At 31.0% G+C, this 22623-nt stretch overlaps 2 protein-coding genes across 3 annotated transcripts; both read left to right on the forward strand.

Moving 5' to 3' along the window:
• Positions 1 to 10155: 10155 nt before the first annotated feature.
• Positions 10156 to 13741, forward strand: LOC124951580 (myrosinase 1-like). The gene is made up of 7 exons (XM_047500181.1): positions 10156 to 10207; positions 10635 to 10753; positions 10864 to 10997; positions 11119 to 11798; positions 11875 to 12025; positions 12196 to 12437; positions 12728 to 13741. The coding sequence occupies exons 1-7, from the start codon at positions 10158 to 10160 to the stop codon at positions 12873 to 12875; spliced, it is 1524 nt and encodes a 507-aa protein (XP_047356137.1). The 5' UTR covers positions 10156 to 10157; the 3' UTR covers positions 12876 to 13741.
• A 357-nt stretch (positions 13742 to 14098) lies between these two features.
• LOC124951579 (myrosinase 1-like) lies at positions 14099 to 17515 on the forward strand. 2 transcript variants are annotated; one of them, XM_047500180.1, is made up of 9 exons: positions 14099 to 14282; positions 14364 to 14473; positions 14814 to 14947; positions 15021 to 15354; positions 15460 to 15802; positions 15896 to 16046; positions 16859 to 16891; positions 17006 to 17100; positions 17195 to 17515. In XM_047500180.1, the coding sequence occupies exons 1-9, from the start codon at positions 14209 to 14211 to the stop codon at positions 17349 to 17351; spliced, it is 1431 nt and encodes a 476-aa protein (XP_047356136.1). In that variant the 5' UTR covers positions 14099 to 14208; the 3' UTR covers positions 17352 to 17515. The 2 variants fall into 2 exon arrangements, with proteins under 2 accessions (XP_047356136.1, XP_047356135.1); XM_047500179.1 differs by having other exon boundaries at positions 14142 to 14282; positions 16859 to 17100.
• The last annotated feature ends 5108 nt before the right edge of the window (positions 17516 to 22623 follow it).

The raw sequence follows: 22623 nt of genomic DNA on the forward strand, positions 1-22623 counted from the left end.
ATCTACCTATAATAGGTATATCTATCTATCGATTGAATGACTTGGACTATTCAAGAAATGAAAGATTTTCTATCAAAGATAGAGAAACGCTATATTATAATTCATACCATTGAAAAGACGACTTCGATAGTGCCCGAGAAACAATGCTAAAGTGGTTGTTATCGCATCAGAACGCAAGCTATCGTGTTCGTACTTGATATATTTTTGGATGGAGTCAAAGTAATCGCCGGACTGGTGTAACTTTTTCAAATGCAATAACGCCGTTTTCGAAACTTGAACGTATCTAATGTTGAATATTCTAATAAATCCATTTTTTCGATCTTAATGAGAATTGCATTATCCATTAGATATATTAAATGAAACTAATTCTCTAATTTATCTTGAAACTTTTGATCTGAATTTTTTTTTTTTTTATGAAAACGTTACTAGTGATAAATCTCATCGATCAAACATTGTAGAATCCAAGAATATATAATACTTGCCTTTTAATAAAGAAGATATTGAAGCATGACTTTGAATCAAGTATAGAGATTTGTTCGTTTTAATAAAAAGGAACTTCACTGCGACACTGAATTTCTTTTCGATTGCTTCGAACTTGCAAAGGATTTCTTAAGAAAGATATTACTGAATATGTATCATATTTTCAAAGAAATTTTCTCAAAGAGTTTGCTTTCCTTGAAAAAAAATCTAAGAAAAGAATTTAAAGAGAAGATCATTTATGATATTACATGAAGAGGAAATGTAAGTACTTATATTACTCGATACATTTTCTTGATGTCATGAATCTCAAACGTGTTTCTTGGAATCTACTTAAAGTATATTTTCTCGGGCACTGAACAGAGAACAATAAGACAATAATGATAACATTTTGAGATTCACGGTGCCAAACGTCACAGCACTACATTAGAAATTTTATAGACAGACAGCGGCTTTAGAATCCTAGCAGAATGCACGAAACATTAAATTTTAGTATTCTTGGATCTGTATCAAAAAGCTGAGCCAAGAATCGCTTTAATATACCGTAGGATGAATGCAGAGGCCAAAGTGACGATGGTAAAAGGCAAAAAGGTCAAAGGAATCGTATTGAACTCGACTCTGACCATCTTCTCTCTTTCTTACTTCTTAGTCTATCGTTATCTCTTTCTTTCTCTCTTACTGCCGCTACTTTTACGGTCGGCTACTTGAAAAGTTTTCTTGATTTTCACGACGCGACGCGACGCTTTTGATAAAAATTCCCGTTATACCGACGATTTCAACGATATCATGGAATATCGTCTGAAGATCATTTTATAATATTATAAAAAAGCATCAGTTTAAATTCTTTAATATGCGTAAAGTTAGACCATTCGATAATACGTAAAAAATATATTCACTTTTTTAATTCATAAATAAATTATATTCGGATAGAATTCTATCGACCAAAATCTGCAAGAAAATTATATAAATCTAGTATAAATTTAATACTCTTTTTTTTCTAAATAATCAAACAATTTATTCCTTATTATTAACAAGACTAAATTTTATCAATAAATTGCTTTTCCTTAGTAAGATTTTACAAGATTTTATTTGTTCTATTAGAAATATTATTTCAAACAATTTTCAAACGTAATTTTATAATAATATTGCATCATGCAATATTTTCTATGTGTCAAGATGAAAATAAATTATGTAAACGTATTTCACTAGTACGCTTTGCTATTATCGATTAGAATTTGATCCATCACGCATTTTGACCATCAGCCGTTTGATATATTCCACATTTTTGCATAAGGTATTTTATAAACTAGGTCAATATGATATGAACATTATATAAGAACGCAAAAGAATGATCGTCATAAATGTTTCACTATTGAAAATGTTTCACTTTATACTGAAATATTGAATTATATATTCGATACGTAAATAAATATAAACATTTGATAAAGAAAAAGATGGCAGATACGATTTAAAAATATAAATATTATCATCAATCCAAGATTGCGATTTATTATTTTTTAGAAAAACATAAATACATAAAAGAACATTTTGATAGGAATACAAACGCGTCAGAGTTTAGTATTTTTCAAGCTCTTATATCTTGCTTTCTTGGGTTATTTCTTTGTTGCGAGAGCCTATCAATGCTTTTCACGAAAAAAAGAAATCGAGAGAGATCTTTCACTTCATCATAAAAAATCAGAATCAGTCAAACCACCCTCGATTTTCTAACAGCAAGCACGAAAAGAAAGATGAAGAGGAGAGAAAGAGAGAGAGAGAGAGAGAGAGAGAGAGAGAGAGAGAGAGAGAGAGAGAAAGAAAGAGACAGAAAGAGTCAGAGAGAGAGAGAGAGAGAGAGAGAGAGAGAGAGAGAAAGAGTGAGAGAAAGAGAGAGAGAGTTGCTCTTTTCTTCCATCTTGAATCTCTTTGACGCGTTTTGAAAGGTCGTTGCATGATGATGGAGGTTGAGTCGATTAGAGTGAAAAGTGGGTGTACGTGTTTTCCACGTACACGAAAGAGAAGAAAAGAAAAGGTATCATCGACCGCATGTCGATCGTAAATCATAAACGTCGGACAATGTTATGCCTTTCGTTGTCGTGCTTTCATTACTACTATCGTTACTACTCATATCGCTTCGACAAATGAAATTACAGAAGAAAGGACAAAAAAGACTTAATTGATTTTTCTAATGTATTACTGTTAAAGATTTTCTTTTTATTATTTATTTAAATGTACGAATTTTTGCCAACTTAAACATTAAGTAAGCAATCCATATTTACATGAGCAAGCAAAAACTCTAACACATTTATAATTGCAACACATTCGATATATTATAGCTGCGGGGAATCACTTGAGAGAATTTGTCGGTTGGAAATTATTTCTAATGTATTTCTGATAACATCTCCTTTCTGTCATTAGTTCGCATTAACTAGACAATTATTGGATTTAATCTAATTTTACTTTCAATACGAGTTCTAATAAATAATTCATCTTAATACTGCCTCTAGATCCCCAAATAAATTCCTATTAAGTTTATAAATGGTTAATTACAAATATGATCAATATTCGAACTATTTCATATAATAATTTTACAAAATCAAGCCAAGTATATTAAATTAATTTATATATCATATTTAAATATGATATTATCATAGAAGTAGCTATGGAGATTGTGTTGATGAAATTAGAAATATCAATATCATTAAATATATTATTATTAAATATATTATTATCAAATATTAAATTACGATATTAAATTATGATATTAAATTATCATTCAATATCATTAAATATTAGAAATATCACTAAATATATGGCGAAAAAAAAATAATATTGTTGTTGAAAAAAGAATATTCATCGGGAATCATATTTCTATAAATTGAATGTTATATTTATAAATAGATTTATTGCACATTTAATTGCAACATCGTAACTCGTTCTATTTTATTAAAACAAACATTAAGATATTAAGAAATGGAATCATCATATACTTTTTTCGAAAGTTTATAAATCCATCTAAAAAATGTACAGTAAATATAAATAAATGAATAAAATCTTTAACATGCAATCCTTCAAATGAAATAAAATATAATTTCCTTTTCCCGACGTGTCTAATGTAATTTGAAAAATCTGTGAATGTTACGAAAAAATTCTGCTATTATCAAAGTTTTGCAAAAGTACTGAACATCAAGCTGAAAGAAGAAGATGAAAGGCTCATATTGATACAATACGGTATACTACTATTAACTTCTTTCTTTCTTTGATCTATTGCTTATTCAATGTAATATTTAAATTTATATTTAAGCAATAAAAATCATGTCTATTTTTATCGGTCCATAAACCGATTTAGACTTTTATCCACGAAGAAAAACGAGGATGGCTGACATTAATTGTACGAGTACTACTTTAACATCGTATGGAAAAGGAGACGACGTTGCCATCATCGTCTCGTCTAAAGTTATCCGTCAGTATGCAAAATAAGTGCTTGGTAGCTCGCCGTAAGACGAACCACCATTTGTTATGAGCGTCGCATCCTTAAGCGCCTCGGGTAACTCGATCTACCACTGTTAACTCGCCCCCTTCTACCTTCTTTTTCTTCCTCCCTCTCCCTCTCCCTCTCTCTTTCCCTCTTTCTTTCTCGCGAAAATAAAAGTCTCCAAATAAACGGTCGACTTTTCTAGGCGACGTTGCCAACTGCTATAGTGTTCGAAGCAACGAAGGCTTTTCCCCTTTTTCCTGACCAACTTCTCTCTATCCACGTTTTTACACTTTCTTTTCTCTTTTTTTCTTCTTCCAAGCATTCGCCTTTTGCGCGTCTCCGAACGTTTTTTCTAAAAACGCGAGACGTCGACGAGAGGACACTCGCCAATTTTCTTTCTGTTCTGTAGCACACAGACAACGTTGGCTAACTTCGTTATCCAATGTCATCTTTTCTCTTTATCATCCATTTCGTGAAACTTCCTACGCGTTACTCGACATAAAAAAAAGACGATGTATCGTTGCCTGGTTCTTTCCATCGTGTCCTAATGCTCGTTGGAAAAGCTTTATATCGAATTGAAAAAGGGAAAAGAGATCCAACGAGAATTTTATTTGAAACAATAAATTTTAATGTATCTAGGTACCTTCAGCATGAAAAGCATATAATTTAAAAGCGTGTTTTGCAATATCCGGTATCGATATACCATTTACAATCCTATGAATGCAATAGGTGTTGCGAGTAATATTCGCAAAATAGATAATTATCGATCCTATGTACATATGCTACATATTGCATTGTAATTATCATATACTGTAGATAGACGTTAAACACCTTCCGGTGTTCCATTTGATAACGTTTTTCCAACACTTAATGAATCCCCGAGGGCCATGAGGATTATTTTAACGATTTCTAATCCTAACGGAGAGTTTTGGTTAAACGGAGCTTTTCCTACATACCTATTGCGATATTCGAATGGGATTAATAACAAAGTACTAGTAAATCGGTATCTATGTTTCATCGATAAAACTTGAGTGTTGCATTAATAGATCTATCTACATAGAATTTGAAATTATAATCAACGTTTATTAAATTTATAATCTACACAGAGATTCGTCCAATTAATGGAAAAATAATAAATGCTAACTGAAAAGCGAGTTAAATCAAAATATATTTCTGAGCATATTCGTTTTACTTTATCGATGACGAACGAACAATTTTAAAATGATCAATTTTCCTGTCTATTATAATTGTTCTCTTTTTAGTTTAATTTTTTAAATGCATTTGAAAGAATTACGATGTTTCAAAAAAATTCATTACGATTAATAGATACTGACTATCATAATTAATAACAAAATCTCTTTGACTGTATTTACAAGTTCTAATGGTTCGTTTATATACATACATATATATAAGTAAAAAGATAATTAAAAAACGATCAAAGAAAACTTCCAACCAAAACACATTACATTAATCATCGAAATATTTTTGACCTAGTGTCCATTTTCAAGCATTCTAGAATAGTTCCGTTAGCTATCCACGTATTCGAGACTGTTTTTATGAGATAGTAGGGCAAATAATGCTTTCCACCTCAAGATTCATAATATCGATGTATTGTATCGCGTTTATACGCTATTGGTTATACGAACTATTAATACTCACAAGAAAATACGATCTTTCCGTTGCCACTTTTAAGTGAACTCTTTTCACGTTTTGTTTCCGTAACGCCTCACATTTTGAAACATATAAGCGTTGAGGTTTATTAGTTTCTACCGCCCTATTTTCAAGAATATGAGAACGATTGTCGAGATTTATTTCTTCTCTCTCTCTCTCTCTCTCTCTCTCTCTATATATATATATATATATATTTATATATATATATATATATTTATATACATATATATTTATATATATATATATATATATATATATATATGTATATATCTATGTATATATAGATATAAGAATTAAGCTCTAGTGAACTAAACTAGTTTATTAATGTAAGAAAGTAAATTTTATTTTATAATACTAATTGAATGAACTAATCTAAGAATAAAATCTAATGGAAATTTTGTTACAATTTCATCCGACTGAATAAAGTCATTGTGGTGTGATTAGCCAAAGCTAACGTCTCACGGTCTTTGAACTTGATAACATTCTTCGGAAAGTCTACTAAAATTAATTAAGTCTCGCATGAAATTATCGGCCAAAAGATAACTTAAGAAAGTCGGCGCAAGATTAATACTGATGACTTTTTACTGTGCCACCGTAGTTCAGCAACAAGTTATGTTGAGTTTGTTCTTTGTGCCCGCGATTTCGTGGCTCAAACAAAAAACCAAAACTATAGTTAGGAAAGAACTGATCTTTCGAAGAGAAAAAAAAAAGAAAAGAAACAATAGTAGAAACAAAATTTCCGTCAAATTAACCCAAAAGACTTTCTCCCTTTGACCAGTTTTGTTCCTTTAATCCAAGAAGCCGATCGTCCCGCACGTAGGGGCCGTATAATTACTTTCGTGAGCATCTCCATCCTCTTTCTTCGCTTGTATCTTTCGAAGAAAGTCTGGTGAGCATCATCAGAGCACACAAACTACTTCTCGAGTCTCTCTCTCTCTCTCTCTCTCTCTCTCTCTCTCTGTCTTTCTTCCTCAAACGCGTATACACATACACATACTCTTTGATCATGCTATGGCAGAAAGACGGAAGGGTGAGTCGATGGATGAACGAGGACTAGAACGCAGTAGTTGTAATAGTGGTGGTGATACTGGTGGTGATAGTAGTGGTGTTGGTGGTACGACGTGGCCACCCTCTATATCAAAGGCCCTGGCACTTTGCCACGTCGCACCGCATAATGAAGCAGCACGTTAGGCTTCGACCATGCCGGCGCCGGCCGTCGTGTTTTGCTTCCCGAAGAATGGTTTATTGTACAGTACGAACCCTTTCTATCGTTCTCTCTCTCTCTCTCTCTTTCTCTTTCTCTCTCTCTCTCTCTTTTTCTCTCTCTATCTCTCTCTATCTCTCTCTCTCTCTCTCTCTCTCTCTCTCTCTCTCTCTCTTTTTCTCTCTCTATCTCTATCTCTCTCTTTTTTACTCGTGAATTCTACATCTTCGTTTATCTATAGCTTCGTCACCTGCCACAGTTTACCCTTCCTTTTTTCTTTTTTTGGTCTATATGATATACATGCGTTTAAAACAGCAAACATGTCTTTTCCTTTCTACTCGAACAATTTTCATTTTTTTTTAACGTAATCAATTGATCATTAATTTAACGTTTATTCGAACACATGTGCAGTTCATTCGTAAATCGTGTTAATAACTCGATTGTATTATTATATTATATATAAAAAGCTAATTGACAGAATTAAATCTTAATTCCACAATGCATGAATAATGTCAGCAACAAAACGTTGCGCATAATTAGATTTGTTGGAATTCGTATGAAATCATTAATCATTGATATACGTACATCTATAGTGTGGTATCTGTAAATTTGTACGTATACGTACAAATTTATTTATGACCGATCTAATTTACCGTATTTACGAGCAATTAGAGAATCATCATGGTTTAACGATAATAAGAATACTCTCGCCCTATCGTTGTAAGTGTATTATTCATGAAACAACTGGTAATCAGTGTTACCATTCCTTCTATCTTTGAAAATTTTAAAATTAATACATACTCTAAAAACTAGTCGATCTAAGTGCAATGGTTCTCAATAGATTCTTCCTCTTTTCAAATATAATTGACTTAATCTATTTGAACGAGGGAATACCCGTTTCAGAAGAACACAAACTACGATAGCAATTTTATGCCACCGTAAACTTATTCATGGCAATTTTATTGATGCAATATTTCGTGGGGTTAGCATTATGCGAACAATAGCCTGTTAGGTTAAGATAAGGGGGTAAACTAGTGAGAAGCCAAAGCAGAGAGTGTAAAAGAGAGAAACGAAGAAAGTATGAGAGAAGTGAGAAGAAGCACCTTAATGAATCTAAATCTTACGTCGTGCGAGATTCTACCTCTTACTCCTTCTAAGAGATACGTAGATGAAGAGAAATGAAGATAGAAAGACAGACAGGCGGATTAAACTTTCTCAAATCCTTACTGGTGTGTCTCCGACGATACTCAAAATGCAGACGACGTATTTACCGTCTCCTACGACTTTCCTTTATCTCTCCTTTGACAGTCGTAATTATACATAAGACTTTAGCGTTTGTTCTTAATTCAAAGAAACTGTGATATTGCGTCCTTTTCAACAAAATACTGCTTTACACCGTAATCTTGCTTTTCTTATCGACTTTATCTGCCAAACCAATTCGACAAATGTCGTATTCCAAATTAAAACCAAATGAACAAATTGTTAAAACCTAAAGTAATAAAAAGATATTTGAAAAAATAGAAGAAAGAAAGAAAGAAAGAAAGAAAGAAAGAAAGAAAGAAGAAAAGAAAGACAGGGCAAAGTAAGTCTAATAAATAAATGTTTAGATCAATTATATTTGATGTCCTAGAATCATCATTAAGTAGTTGATGTTCAATCAATGAAATCCTATTTATTCATGTCCACTACACCAACCATCAAGGTAAGGTAAATAGAAAAATATATCGACTTTATTATCTGGACGATAACATCACGAAAAATTTATAGTATTATCATTTGTATCATTTGCAGATCTAAGACTATAATATGAAGTAAATTCGATTTCAATGATGGTTCTCGAGATTTTTCGTTCGTTCAATTGGAATTAAATAAAAATTTCGCTTGAGTCATATACGCTAACTTAAGAATCATGATCGTCTATTTAAAAATAATCTGTCTAGATATATTCATTTTTAGCGAAATCTTTTATAATAAAAGTTTTATATCTACTTAATACGAAAATATGGTCGCTTACTGTTTATTACAAAAATATGGTTTATTTACTTATCTATAGAGGTCGATAAACCATTCTTTCTCGTGGAAGTAGAATAAAATACGGGAGGAAATAGATATAACGGTGATAGATAAACATGGAGAAGCGTATATCGTTATATAGAATTTAATAGGAAAAACAGAATATACTTTGAACCATTTTCTTAGAAATCATCCTTAAGCCTAGCGTCACGATGAACGAGATTCAGCTAGGATGTATTTCGTATGGTACATTTGTATGGGAAAACAAAGAAACTGTATGGTAAGAATGAAAGAACATGAAAGAAAAAGAGAGAAAGAAAGTGATAGAGATACGTTCCGCTCGTACAAACGTAGAAACGAAATTCTCTCTTGTCTACGTATTTCTCTATCCGTGGGTTATATAACCTCTGAACCGAATGTTTCGCGCAGATTACCTGTCAGGATACGTATTTCCCACAGGCGAGAAGATTTTTCCCATGGGAGAGAGAGAAAGAGAGAGAGAGAGAGAGAGATAGGAAGGGAGGAGCCAGAAAATCTTTCAATGTGGCAGGCAAGTCCTTTTAGAAACTGAGTGCATTATTCTTTGCCGTCAGCGTCCTTTTTCGCTTTTAATTTCTCGTAAAGGTGAAGATGAGGAAGCGGAAAAAGAGGAGGAAGGATGAAAGTAAATGGGCGCTGGTGAAACAAAATGTAAGGCGCGATAAAAGACTCAACGGGAATGATGGTGCATGGTGACGATATCCCGAACAACCAAAAGACTTCGTTCCATCTAGTATTCTACCTCTAATAAAGAATCTTAATTTGTTTCCAACCTTTTCTTCTTTTTTTAGTCAACTTCCGAGCATGAGAAACGAAATAGAAAGAGAGAGAGAGAGAGAGAGAGAGAGGGAGAGAGAGAGAGAAGTGTCTCCGAATGAGTTTTATATTTCAATCATCTTTGTATTGTTCTACGCTGACGGCAAAAATAATATCCTAGAAATTTATAATTATGAATTAATGTTCTACACGGTTTTTTTTTTATCAATTACAAGCAATTATATTTAATAACATATGAAATTTTTTTACATGCTTCTAATCGTTTCTACGAGGAATGATATTATTCCAATCCATAAAGAAAGCAAAGTAATTAAATTCGTAAATTTATTCTGTTATTGTGTTTAAAATTACTTATTCAAATCGCATTATATTTCCTTCAAACCGATAAAATGTATTTAATCAACTGTATTAAAGTATTTCGATAACCTCAACGAATATAGTTCAATGATTATCATATATTTAAGGCATAACTAAAATAATTGTAACAGTTCTACGAAAGATATGAGGCGCATCATGTCAAGGAAAATTATTATTCTCTTTATTTTCGTTGCGTAAGTTTATTATTTTACTTAATAAATCCAACATTATAAAAATAATGAAAATTTATCAATTTCATATTATTGCCAATTGGAAAGGAACAAACAAAAAGAATTATTGTTATTTAAAATTTTATTTAATATTAAAATCGTTTAAGACTATTTTGAATTTTTTTTATTCAACTTATTGAATATTAATTAGATTTGGGAAGAATCTACAAAAGAAGAGAAATAGCACCGCAAATTAAACTTCTTCAAAAATCGGATTTTATTGAAATTTCAGTACGATCGATACGCGATAAAATACTTACTAGTTCGACCAACGAAATTCTAAAGTTTCTTTTCACGCTTCTTCTCTTTCTCTCTCTCTCTCTCTCTCTCTCTCTCTCTCTCTTTATATATATATATATATATTTCTCTTTCTCTCTTTTTTCTCTTTTAGATCCACGCAGGGGAACAACTTGTCGGAGGAGAATGAGGAATACCTGAGGTTCCCACCGAACTTTCTCCTGGGTGCTGCGACTGCAGCATACCAAATCGAAGGAGCTTGGAACGTTAGCGGTAGTTCTTTTAAATTCAAATCTGTCAGTCTGTGACTATATCTTCGAAACTTTTCCAACTTGTCTTTTTTTTTCTTTCTCTTCCTATCTCTTTGTGATACGAAAACATAGACAAAGGAGAAAGTATTTGGGATCGATTCTCTCACGAAAGAAATGGACTTATCGTCAATAACGATACCGGTGATATCGCTAGTGATTCGTATCATAAATTTAAAGAAGATGTATCTCTGCTAAAATATGTCGGGGTAAGTATGAAATATTGTTGTATAATTGAATTACAAATATTATAGATTTTCTTAGTCCAAAATCTCTGAAACATGATTATTGTTTTATCGTTAAAAGATTAATTTATATCGTACTTAATAGATAAAGGCCTATCGTTTTTCCATAAGCTGGCCACGTATATTGCCAACTGGTTTTTCTAACAACATTAGTAAAGATGGTGTTACTTATTACCATAACCTTATTGATGAATTATTGATTAATGATATCGAACCTATCATAACACTTTATCACTGGGATCTTCCTCAAGTAATCGAAGATGCTGGAGGATGGTTGAATCCACACGTGGTCGATTGGTTTGTAGACTATGCTAGAGTCGCTTTCAACGAATTCGCTCCAAAAGTAAAGAAATTCATAACGTTGAACGAACCATCGGATAATTGTATTAACGTTTATACTACGGGAATTCACGCACCCTCTAAATCGTCTTTACGCGGCATTGGAGAATATATTTGTGGAGAGAATATGTTAAAGGCTCATGCTCGTGTTTATCGAATGTATCAGAAAGAATTCAAAGATACTTATAATGGCTTAGTTGGTATCAATGCTCACGTAAATAATTTTTATCCAAAACATGAAAATGACTCAGAATCCGTAGAAATAGCATTTCAATTCTCAATAGGTTGGATGCTTCATCCTATATATTCTAAAACAGGTGATTATCCTAATATAATGAAAAATTTGATAGATATGAAGAGTCAAAAACAAGGTTATTCACGATCTCGATTACTCAAGCTTGGAGATAATTGGGTGGATTATATTCGGTAATTAATCAAAATATCGAATGTTAATCAAACATTCAGACTGTAATTGTTTTCATGAATCTTTTCATTCTATCAGCGGTACTTCCGATTTTTTGTCAATAGATCATTACACTTCTGCAAGAGTCGAACGGGGAGACGTTGAATTAGAACCTTCATTCTATAACGACCAAGGACTAATAGAAGATCAAGATCCTACTTGGGAAAATAATACTATTCCGTGGCTGAAGGTGAATTTACCTAATCTAATCTAATCACATCCTCATAATCGCACTATATGGAAAAACATGCATAATTTTATGATACAACGAATAGAATATTTCATTGTTTATAAATAATGTTCAAGTTGGAAATTTAAAATACTCTTACAGATGAACATTAATATATTTTTTACTTTTAGATTGTACCAGAAGGATTTGATATCATTCTTAGAAAATTAGCAATTGAATATAATAATCCGCTCATGTATATTACGGAAAATGGTGTTTCCAGCGAAAATACCATCAACGATGATGATAGAGTGAGATATTATTGGAAATATTTAAAAGAGATGCTTATTTCCATATATCGTCATAAAGTTAATATTAAAGGTTATCTGTTATGGTCTTTCATAGACAGTTTCGAATGGACAAGTGGATATAGGTAAATTGAAATCATTAGACTGCAATTTGACTGTTCACGTTAATAAAACGTAATTTATATAGAAATCTAGATATAACAAAATTGACCAATTGTTAATTAAATAAATAAAGATATATAAACATGTACACATAAGATAATATATTTTAACAATAATAATATATAATAATATATGATTATATCAATAAAATATATTATCGTGAATATGTCATGATGTCAAACAAAGACAAATTGGTATTAGTTCTACGAGGAAATCCGAAAAAAAGATGAATCACTATCATTCTATTTTGCAGCCAAAATTTTGGAATTGTTCATGTCAATTTCACTGATCCGGAAAGGAAGAGAACGTTGAAAAAATCTGCTTATTGGTGGCGAAAAGTAATAAAATATAGAACCTTGAACATATCCTCTTTTGAAAATGATACCACATCTGAAACGTAAATTTTCATAAAGGAGACTATAGTTTTCAATTATTTGATTTTCAAATTATGATTCTTTAGTTATGATTTTTTTAAAGCAATTACAACAACATATGTAAAAATAGCAGTTGCTATTCATGATCATTCAACTCTATAAATATTTTGGTAAAATTTGTTTTATAATGAAACATGAAATGAGACAACTATCTATTCGACATACATTCGTATATTTAATACTATATTAGCAAATTCTATTTATAATTTTAAAGTTATCAGGCTTAGCAAATAATAATATGAATTTACGTTATTTTATGGAAAATTTTGAACTATCATCTAAATAAATAGACATTTATCAATGCTAAATAGAAATGCGAAAATCAAAAAAGTTTGTGATAATACGTTTATATAACTGTACTGTTTATTTGGATGTTCAATATAAATTGCGTAAGATGATAAACAAATGATAAAAGATATAATAGCGCATAAGACATTTAAAGAGAGATTTTTAATGCGGTCGAAATGGACGAGGTTCGACAAATAGAAAATAACGCGCAAGAACATAGACATAAAGACAGGAAGTCGAAAAGTGAGATAAAAAAAAGGTGATATGGAAATAGAAATACGTCACGGTAAACATGTCAAAATTTATCAAAATGGATATGTTAAAATATATTTATATTTTTACAGTAAGATAAGATAATAGAATTCATAACTACATGTTATTAGCAGACCATTTTCTTTAATACTTATATCTAACTATAGAGTTCTTTATATAAATTTATTAAAGTCGTAAATAAAGACTAATCGTAAAGTTCTTATCAGTTTAATAACTCTTATCAACTAACATAAACTTGTAATATTTTTTCGAAATAAAGATATTGACTGCAATTACTTACATGATAATAGGTCCGTACAGAAAAGAACACCTTGATAGATTATTAAATTATTCCAAGTTAGTTATTTATGAATATTATTTTCACTTATAATTATTATTTCTGTCGGTATTAACAAAGAACAGTGACTAATTTAAATGTCGTTTATTAAGCTTTCGTTTTTAATTGCAAATTATTTCCAAATATTTTGGAAACTTATGTATCTGCTATCATTATCTTTCTGATAAAATTTTTTTAATTAATTACGATAAATTTTTATTAAAATATCTATAATTATTTGAGATTAATTAAATTAATTTTTAATTCTAGCAAAGTCGATTATAGCATCTTTTTTAAAAAAAAGATCTATTATCTTCGATAAATATAAGATAAATTGACATATTGATAACAGTGAAATATATATAACCTTGGATACAATCAGTCTATAGTACGAAGAGTTATTATTACGTTGTTGACTAACTAATGAACTTTGTAATGGCTATTACTAAATATTTTTTTCCTTTAAAGACGACAGTATGTATGTTGCTACTAGCGAAGTATGTACTTATTTCCTATATACATAATATATATAATTTTTCTATATAGTATAAATTAATTATGTTTGTCTATAATTTCAGATCAATGCTGAAACAGACTGAAGCTCTTATAAATATGGAATTCCCTGAAGGATTTCAACTGGGAGTCGCTACAGCATCTTATCAAATTGAAGGAGCCTGGAACACTAATGGTATTATAGAAATGAACATTTTCATATCTAATAAGTAGGCATTCGTGAAAAGATTGACCCAAAGGCCTGGACAGCTTAGTGATTTAGAGCAGTTGCCAGGAAAGCGGAAGAATCTACTACTCCGAATTCCATTTTAGACCATCCGAAGATCCAATTTTTTTTCGTGTATCTTACAAAGTTGCGCAAGAAAAAGGACTCATTTTCATGAATCCTAATATTTTTTTTTAAATTTAATCACTGCCTATATCATATAATTATAAATCGAATATAGTAAATTCTTTAATGATGCAAATATAAAATGGTAAAAATTAAACAATTAAATTATATGAAATAATTACAGGTAAAGGTGTTAATATATGGGATGTATTTACTCATGATAATAAATCGAAAATAAGGGATCACAGTAATGGTGACGTAGCCTGCGATTCGTATCATAAGTATAAAGAAGATGTCCAGTTAATTAGCGATATAGATGTACGTATTTAATTAATTTCAAACTTTCGACTAAATAAAGAGTGAATCATAGAAGAATTATCATTACTTTTAGGCTGACTTTTATCGATTCTCACTTAGCTGGTCTCGAATCTTGCCAAACGGTTTTTCTAATGTAGTGAACGAAGAAGGACTTAATTATTATAAAAATCTTATCGACGAACTACTCGCAAAGGATATTCAACCACACGTTACAATATATCATTGGGATCTTCCGGAAAATTTGGAAAAATTAGGTGGTTGGACTAACGAATTAATCATCGAATATTTTGTTGATTATGCAAGGATCGTTTTCAAAGAGCTTGGTCCTAAAGTAAAACTTTTCTATACCATAAATGAACCAGCTATATTATGTGGAGAAGGTTACGGCTCAATTACGAAAGCTCCAGGTAAGTCTAAAACATAATCAAATTAAAATTCGTACACATTATACATCTATATATCAAATGCATAATAAAATTAAACGTTAAATATTATTTGAATGATGGTTTCAGGGAAAAATTTAACCGAAATTGGATCTTATTTATGCATGCATAATGTACTGAAAGCGCACGCCAAGGTATATCATATGTACGACAAAGAATTCAGATCTGAACAAAAGGGATTGATCTCTATCGTCGTATCGTGTTCCGCATACTTTGCCAAGAATGAAAATGATTTAGAAGCGGAAGAAATAGCCTATCAATTTCTTTGCGGATGGTTAAGTCATCCAATTTATTCGAAAACCGGTGATTATCCAGAAATTATGAAGAATCGTATAGCAGAAAATAGTAGGATTCAAGGATACTCCAAATCAAAATTGCCCGAATTCACACCAGAATGGATTGAATATATACAGTAGATATGTATTTTAACTCATAAATGATATTACAATAATTTAATACTATTATACTTACGATAATACAAGTTCCTATATATTTTTTAACACAGAGGAACTTCAGACTTCTTCGCCTTAAATCACTATACTTCTAATCTGGTCGAAATTGTACCAAAGGGACCGAACGATCCTTGGTACGGAGAGAGCGGAGTTAAATTTAGCTACGATCCAAAATGGCCATCCTCTGGATCATCGTGGTTAAAGGTCAATTTTAAACGATATTTTTATAAACATTACTTCGTAATTCTAATTTATTATTACATAGAGATTTTCTTTCGATCGGACTATCTGTTCAAGCGAATACATCTAACGATTTCTTTTTTGTTTTTTCTTCTTTCTCACCTTTTCTTTTGATTTATTTTAAATATGTATCTCCCGCAATTAAGTGTAACGATCGCCCGAAGTCTCTTCTTATAAATAATTTACACAGTACATAATTCATGCATAATGTTTAATCCGTGGAAGAACGCTCAAAGCTTGATCATGATTGCATGCTTATCATAAACACAGTTTCCACGATATAAACTTATATAAACCTATGCTCACAATCGATTTTGTGTTAAACAATGCGAGAATATTCGATGAAAAGAAAATTGATATCGGAGGGAAATACTGGAAAATCAATGAAATATTTTTTAATATATACATTTATTCTCGAACCTGATCATTTTTATTACGTGGTTTTTCATGCCACGATACTGATAGCTTTTTCTTTATAAATTTATTGAATATTTAACGAATTGTCTCTCTGATAAAATAAAAATAAAAGTTATCGGATATCATACTTCAAAAATACCTAACGTTTTCTTAATAATATTTTCTATTAACTTAAGATTTTAATGAATATTACAATAAAACTTTACCGATTTCTACCATTAATCGAATAAACAACTACTAATCTTTTAAAAATTATATTATAATTAAATAAACTTATGAAACATACTGAACTAAACGTAATTGAATATTATGTAGTATCATGAATGTACAATACTAAAAATCTAAAATTTTGTTTTTAGATAGTTCCTGAGGGATTTAGAAAGATTCTTAATGTAATAAAAAATAAATACAATAATCCACCGGTTATTATTACGGAAAATGGTGTTTCCGACGATGGTACATTGATGGACAAAATAAGAATTAATTATTTTTCTGAATATCTTAAGGCTATGCTGCAAGCTATATATGAAGATGGTTGTAACATCAAAGGTTATACAGCTTGGAGTTTGCTAGACAACTTTGAATGGGAAAATGGCTACCTGTAATATTTATTACTAATTTAAAACTAAAAATAAAAGTTATCTACTTTTAGTATTTTTTAAAATATGTTTGTTGATGATACTTTTTCGTTCCAGTGAAAAATTTGGTCTTGTCCAAGTTGATTTTGCATCTCCCAACAGAACGAGAACTCCCAAAATGTCAATGGAATGGTACAAAAATGTAATCAAACAACGGAAAATAACTAATTTTATACCAAATACAAACAAATACAATATTGTATCTGCTCGTTAAAGTAAAATATGTATTTTCTTATGAATTGTCACTATAATATGCGTTTGATTTTATTCATATATATAAAATTGAAAATATTGTACTTTAAAAAAAAAGAATGGTTTGTACATAGATACAGAATCTTATATATTTGTTACATAATAAACTATTGACTTATTTTATTACTTATTATGCTTATATACTTATATTATTTACTAATAAAACTTAATGACATATTATATATATTTCATTGAATCAGAATAATATCTCTTAAGTATTTTTCTTTAAAATTCTAAATTATTATAATTTGGAGAAATCAAATTTAATTTGCCGATAATAATTTAGAACGTTGTGCATATATATGTGTTTAACATGATTTATTTCCCCTATTTAAGCATCAGTATACATCTTTATGCGTGATTGATCGTTAAAGATAAAATCTGTCATTAAAGAATACTCGATCAGCTTGATTAGAAATTTTAGCGAATATAAATTGATATTTGAAGATAATCTTAATATATCATTGATATGTTATCTAGTGTATTCACTCATTTATAAATAAATTAGTATATATCAGATAGTTTACATGAGTGTTCATTTATCGATACTATTGTCTTTATTCAAGTATATTATATGATCGTTAAGAAGTGACAAAAGAGAAAGTAGACAGTAAACTTCGTTAGTCGACTAGGAAATGAAATTCCCATCTTCGATTTCCGATAAAAACAGAAAAGTGAAGGAATAAGATGAAACAAAAAAGATTTAATCTCCGTCATCGTACTGAGAAGAAACGTTTTAAATCGAATTGATACCGATTTTCCGATTAACGAGGAAAATGTTTGCCGAATCGAATGACAATTCTTTGTAACTTCCGATTTTTTCCATGTTGTATTCACAAGCTCTTTGTAACTATTATTATTTCTCATAAGAAAGGCCAAGAATACGAAATAAGATATTGAATTATTTTATTTGTCCTTTGACATATTACTATATAATCTTTCTATTGAATAACAACGATGAAACATTTCAAATGCGTATTCTCTTTCTAATTTGAAACATGAATGTTCGGAAAAGAGCATTCATGTAAAATTATGAAGAATATGATAATAAATTTAATTAAATAGTAATTTAATATAAAAGAAGACTTTAAGGATGTTCATCTCCCCTAATTTTATAATAGTTTACGACAACAATTCAGTAACAATAATAGTAATCATCCATATTCGAATCATAGATAATAATTATACTGGTGTGGTAGAAATTAATGTGACTTGTGCTTAATCATTGATTATAAATTGAACATGCTAATCACGGACACCTATTTATTATTAGAATCGAATGTAATATCTATGTATAAGTAACATCATCATCACTAGTTAGTAGTGATTCTATACATATTATTAGTATCACTAATATATGTAGAACTATGCTAGCTATCAAGACATATTGACAACTCACTTATCATAAATGCCTTAATAATTTTCATGGTCAATTAAATCGCTTAAAAATTATCCATCGTTTCGCAGTCTGATTACCTTAGAAATTAGAATAATTACTTGGAAATTAGCTTACTAATGGCGACAATAATTAATAGCCGTCGACAAGTCATCATAGGTGTAAGCGCGAAATTCTACATCGATTAGCACTTTCTCTTCCTTCTCCTCTCATGCTCCTTAACAACGTACCCTAATCAAGTGGAATGCATTAATATCTATTGAGTAAGCCTCTCAACTGACACTATTCTAGCATGCGTGAAGGAATAAATGTGAATGAAAATGATATGTATCGTATAGATAAAAAATATATAGGCAAAAGTAATATGCGTGGTATGAAAGAAGAATGTGTTGACGCACACGTGTGTCTCTTCATTGTTAACAGTACTTTCTTTTAAGGATCATATAACACTATTGGAAATAGTTATCCTTGGGAACCTATTGACTATTAGCTAAACAAAATGCTAGCTAGATAAAAAACACATGGTCACCTTTGTCTGGCCTTAGGCATTTTTAGTAAAGTATCTGGGTTTCTATAATATATCAACCCGGCCAATACATAAATAGTAGAAGTAGAAGCTTAGGTTCAATAAGCTAAGGGTTGTCTGGCGCCTAGCCTAGAAATATCCATTGACACCCTATAATCTTCAAGAGCACCAGAACAAAGGGGCATACATGGAATGTTTAAACATTCCAATGAACTATACCTGACCAATGGGCATTTATTCTTTCCCTTTCCATATGTCAAATTCCGCTCTTTACCAATTTCATTTAAATTTACGTGGATACTTCAAAATAGACCAAAATGCAGTCAAGCCACGTCTTTCATACTCACAACATCTAAGCTCTCAAGCCTCCTTCAGAAGCAACCATTACAACTTACTACACATCATATACGAGGCACACGAACAATTGTAACTTATCTAATCAAATACACGGAGAAATTTACATAGCGCGTATCACTTAATATCGTGCAATTATTTCTCCTTTTCTCATGGGATCCTTTAAAAGAATCCGCGTTCTCCCATTAATTTGCGGGAACGCGGCGAGTAGTATTTTGCTGACAGCCTACAACAATATCCTAGCATAGTACCGCCGCCCTTATTCATCGTGACCAGTGGGTCTATAGCTCGGACAACAAGGACAAGACGGGGGACATATCCTCCGTGCGAACCGACTATCATCGCTGGTCCGGTGCAAAAAGCGCATTTAAAAACGCTCTCGTCATTAATCAACAGAATGTTATACGCAAAAGACGATTATTCTAAGAGTGAAAATTAAAGCAATGATTCATTTGAATGTAGAACTATCTTAACTACATATCTAAGAATAATTACATTGGAACATGCTCTCAAATAGAAATAAAGAAATATTACTATGAAAGAGCTTTTTTGGAAATATGAATCGGTTTTGTATTCTGAGAGAAGTTAGTAGTAGTACGAAAATGTTTGTGAAAAAATAATGGAGAAAATATGAGACCTTCGAATGAATTCTTTGAGTGTTATGGACACATATATACGTTTATCGAAAACGATCGTTGTACACTATTAGATGCAAATATGTGTTTCTCAATTTTTTCGACCACAGGTCAATTTGGACGTTCTTTCACGTTTATTTAAAATTCATTGCAGAATAAATAACCATAGATAAGCATGAATAAATGTCAAATAAATGTAGTTTTATGAGTTCTGTTTGATAGTAAGCCCCTCAATGAGTGTGGCACTGAATATTTGAAAGTAAACTCGAAGTGGTTTTTAAATGGATATAAAATTTATTTTCTCTCGAGCAAATAAAACAACTATTATTAAAAAACTTTTAAGTGAACAATTACTTTTAAGAAGAAAATGAGCATATGGTAAGAATACGTGTATATAATAAATAATGAAAGTAGACGCCTAGGTGAGAGGAGGTAAGAATTTGTCTGGTGCTTAACTTTTAAATACCAATGCAATATTCATGAGTCCACACGGTCACCAAGACAAAGGTTCACACATGAGAATGTTTCAACATTTCGAACGAACTATCCTGACAGGCCCACGAGGAATAAGGATATTGGTTTTCCTTTCCGAACATTTTTTATTTAAACTCCTCTTTCCATTTTTCTTTCCTAATTCATCAATGCCTTCGTAGATAGTTCGAGAGAAATCTATAAATAGTCGCATCAAAGCATTCACATTCATCAATAAAACAGCCGAGTTTTACTAATATCACTGGCTATGCCTTAATCGGAAGTATCCAGCATAATTTAAAACGCAAGAACACAACTAACTACACGTTATCATACAAGAGCATCAACAATTATATCTTATTTCAATAAATATACTGTGATAACTTCAATTCGCGCAATATTTATTATCGCGCATCTATCTCATGAGCTACACAGGATCCTTTACAAGAACGTGCGTTTTCTCATTTTATTTACGGGAAAGCGGCAAGCGGCATTTTGCTGATGACCTTCATCCATCGGTATCCTAATGCCGCGTTCTTATTCATCGCAGGTTTATAACTCTGACAACTAGAAAAAAGAGAAAGATCCTCCGTGCAAATCGGCTATCATCGCTGGTCCCATGTATAGACGTGTATCTGAAAACACTCTCGTAGTTGCGCCCCTCCCGACGCAACATTAACAATCAATTTTCTTAAAAATAATTATAACTAAATAGAAGGATAATATATTTTAGATCTTTTAGATAAATATTATAGAAATGTACATACATGTGTAAGTACTAATAACTGCATATTAAAATTAATCTTTTAATAAAAAAAAGTCCATGAAAATAATTAAACAAGGAAGAAGTTAAATAGCGCGATCAATCGACGAAAGAAATAGTTGAATTCACGAGAAAGAAAGATAGATTGAATTTCGTATCACGGAATAAGGAGTTAAACAAAAGCTGGCTACGGAAATACGAGAGAGAAAGAGAGGCTATTTCGTTTATATAGCTTTCTGTTGCGGTTGCAGCTGGCGGGTAAGAAAAAAGAGAAAGAGTAAAAGGGTTTAGGAAATAACAGATCGTGCTTCGGCAAGCAAAATCTCGCGTAATTATCTTGGGTAACGCTATACGCGTATCCATATCACGTTCGTCGATGCCTCAGGCGACAGCTACAAAATCGCTCCACCAAAAAATTCACCACAGAAGATAGTATAGTACTTTTGATTACACCGATTTTATACGACAATACATTCTAGCAAGTTCACAAATACTCAAATGTGTTTCTTTTAAATCTTGAACTTAAACAGATGGATAGTTTTATTCGTTTAAAGATGGCGAAATTTATATTAAATAAAACTTATTTTAAGAATGTAAGATCCTTATGGAAATTATTACATGAATAATGATGAGTGCATCGAATAGGTGAAAGTTCACCGCTCGCTTTTTTTCCGTCCATTCTAAATTAATGCTTTTATCGTCGCTGCAAAATTGAATTACATTTCTACGATGTAATATCTATATAATTACATTATAGGCTATTAAATGGTTATCGAAAACGAATTGAATATCCACAATTCTATATCTCTGTAAATCAACTAACCACATCGTGCGCACCACATAAATGAAATCAACGTCGAATGTAGATTATTTGTCATGTCTATTTATTTACTCGATCGTATCTCACCGGCTGATTTCATGTAGTAACGTTCATTGGTATAAAAGAAAAGATCGATCATATGATAATATTCGTTGCTCGTGAACATTTGCAAGAAATATTAACAAAGATTAAAAAATCGATTATCGTTTATCTTTTTTAATATAATATCAAAATAATAACAATCTTTCTCGAGGCATAACTTCTCGTTT

The sequence above is a fragment of the Vespa velutina genome, chromosome 9 (assembly GCF_912470025.1).
Source record: "Vespa velutina chromosome 9, iVesVel2.1, whole genome shotgun sequence".
Classification (NCBI taxonomy): Eukaryota; Metazoa; Arthropoda; class Insecta; order Hymenoptera; family Vespidae; genus Vespa; species Vespa velutina.

Coding starts and splice junctions, on each gene's coding strand:
- LOC124951580 (XM_047500181.1), top strand. CDS start 10,158: ATGAGGCGCATCATGTCAAGGAAAATTATTATTCTCTTTATTTTCGTT. Junction 10,754..10,863: donor AGGAGCTTGGAACGTTAGCG/GTAGTTCTTTTA, acceptor ACGAAAACATAG/ACAAAGGAGAAAGTATTTGG. Junction 12,438..12,727: donor GAATGGACAAGTGGATATAG/GTAAATTGAAAT, acceptor TCTATTTTGCAG/CCAAAATTTTGGAATTGTTC.
- LOC124951579 (XM_047500179.1), top strand. CDS start 14,209: ATGAACTTTGTAATGGCTATTACTAAATATTTTTTTCCTTTAAAGACG. Junction 15,355..15,459: donor CTCAATTACGAAAGCTCCAG/GTAAGTCTAAAA, acceptor TGATGGTTTCAG/GGAAAAATTTAACCGAAATT. Junction 16,047..16,858: donor CTGGATCATCGTGGTTAAAG/GTCAATTTTAAA, acceptor TTTTGTTTTTAG/ATAGTTCCTGAGGGATTTAG.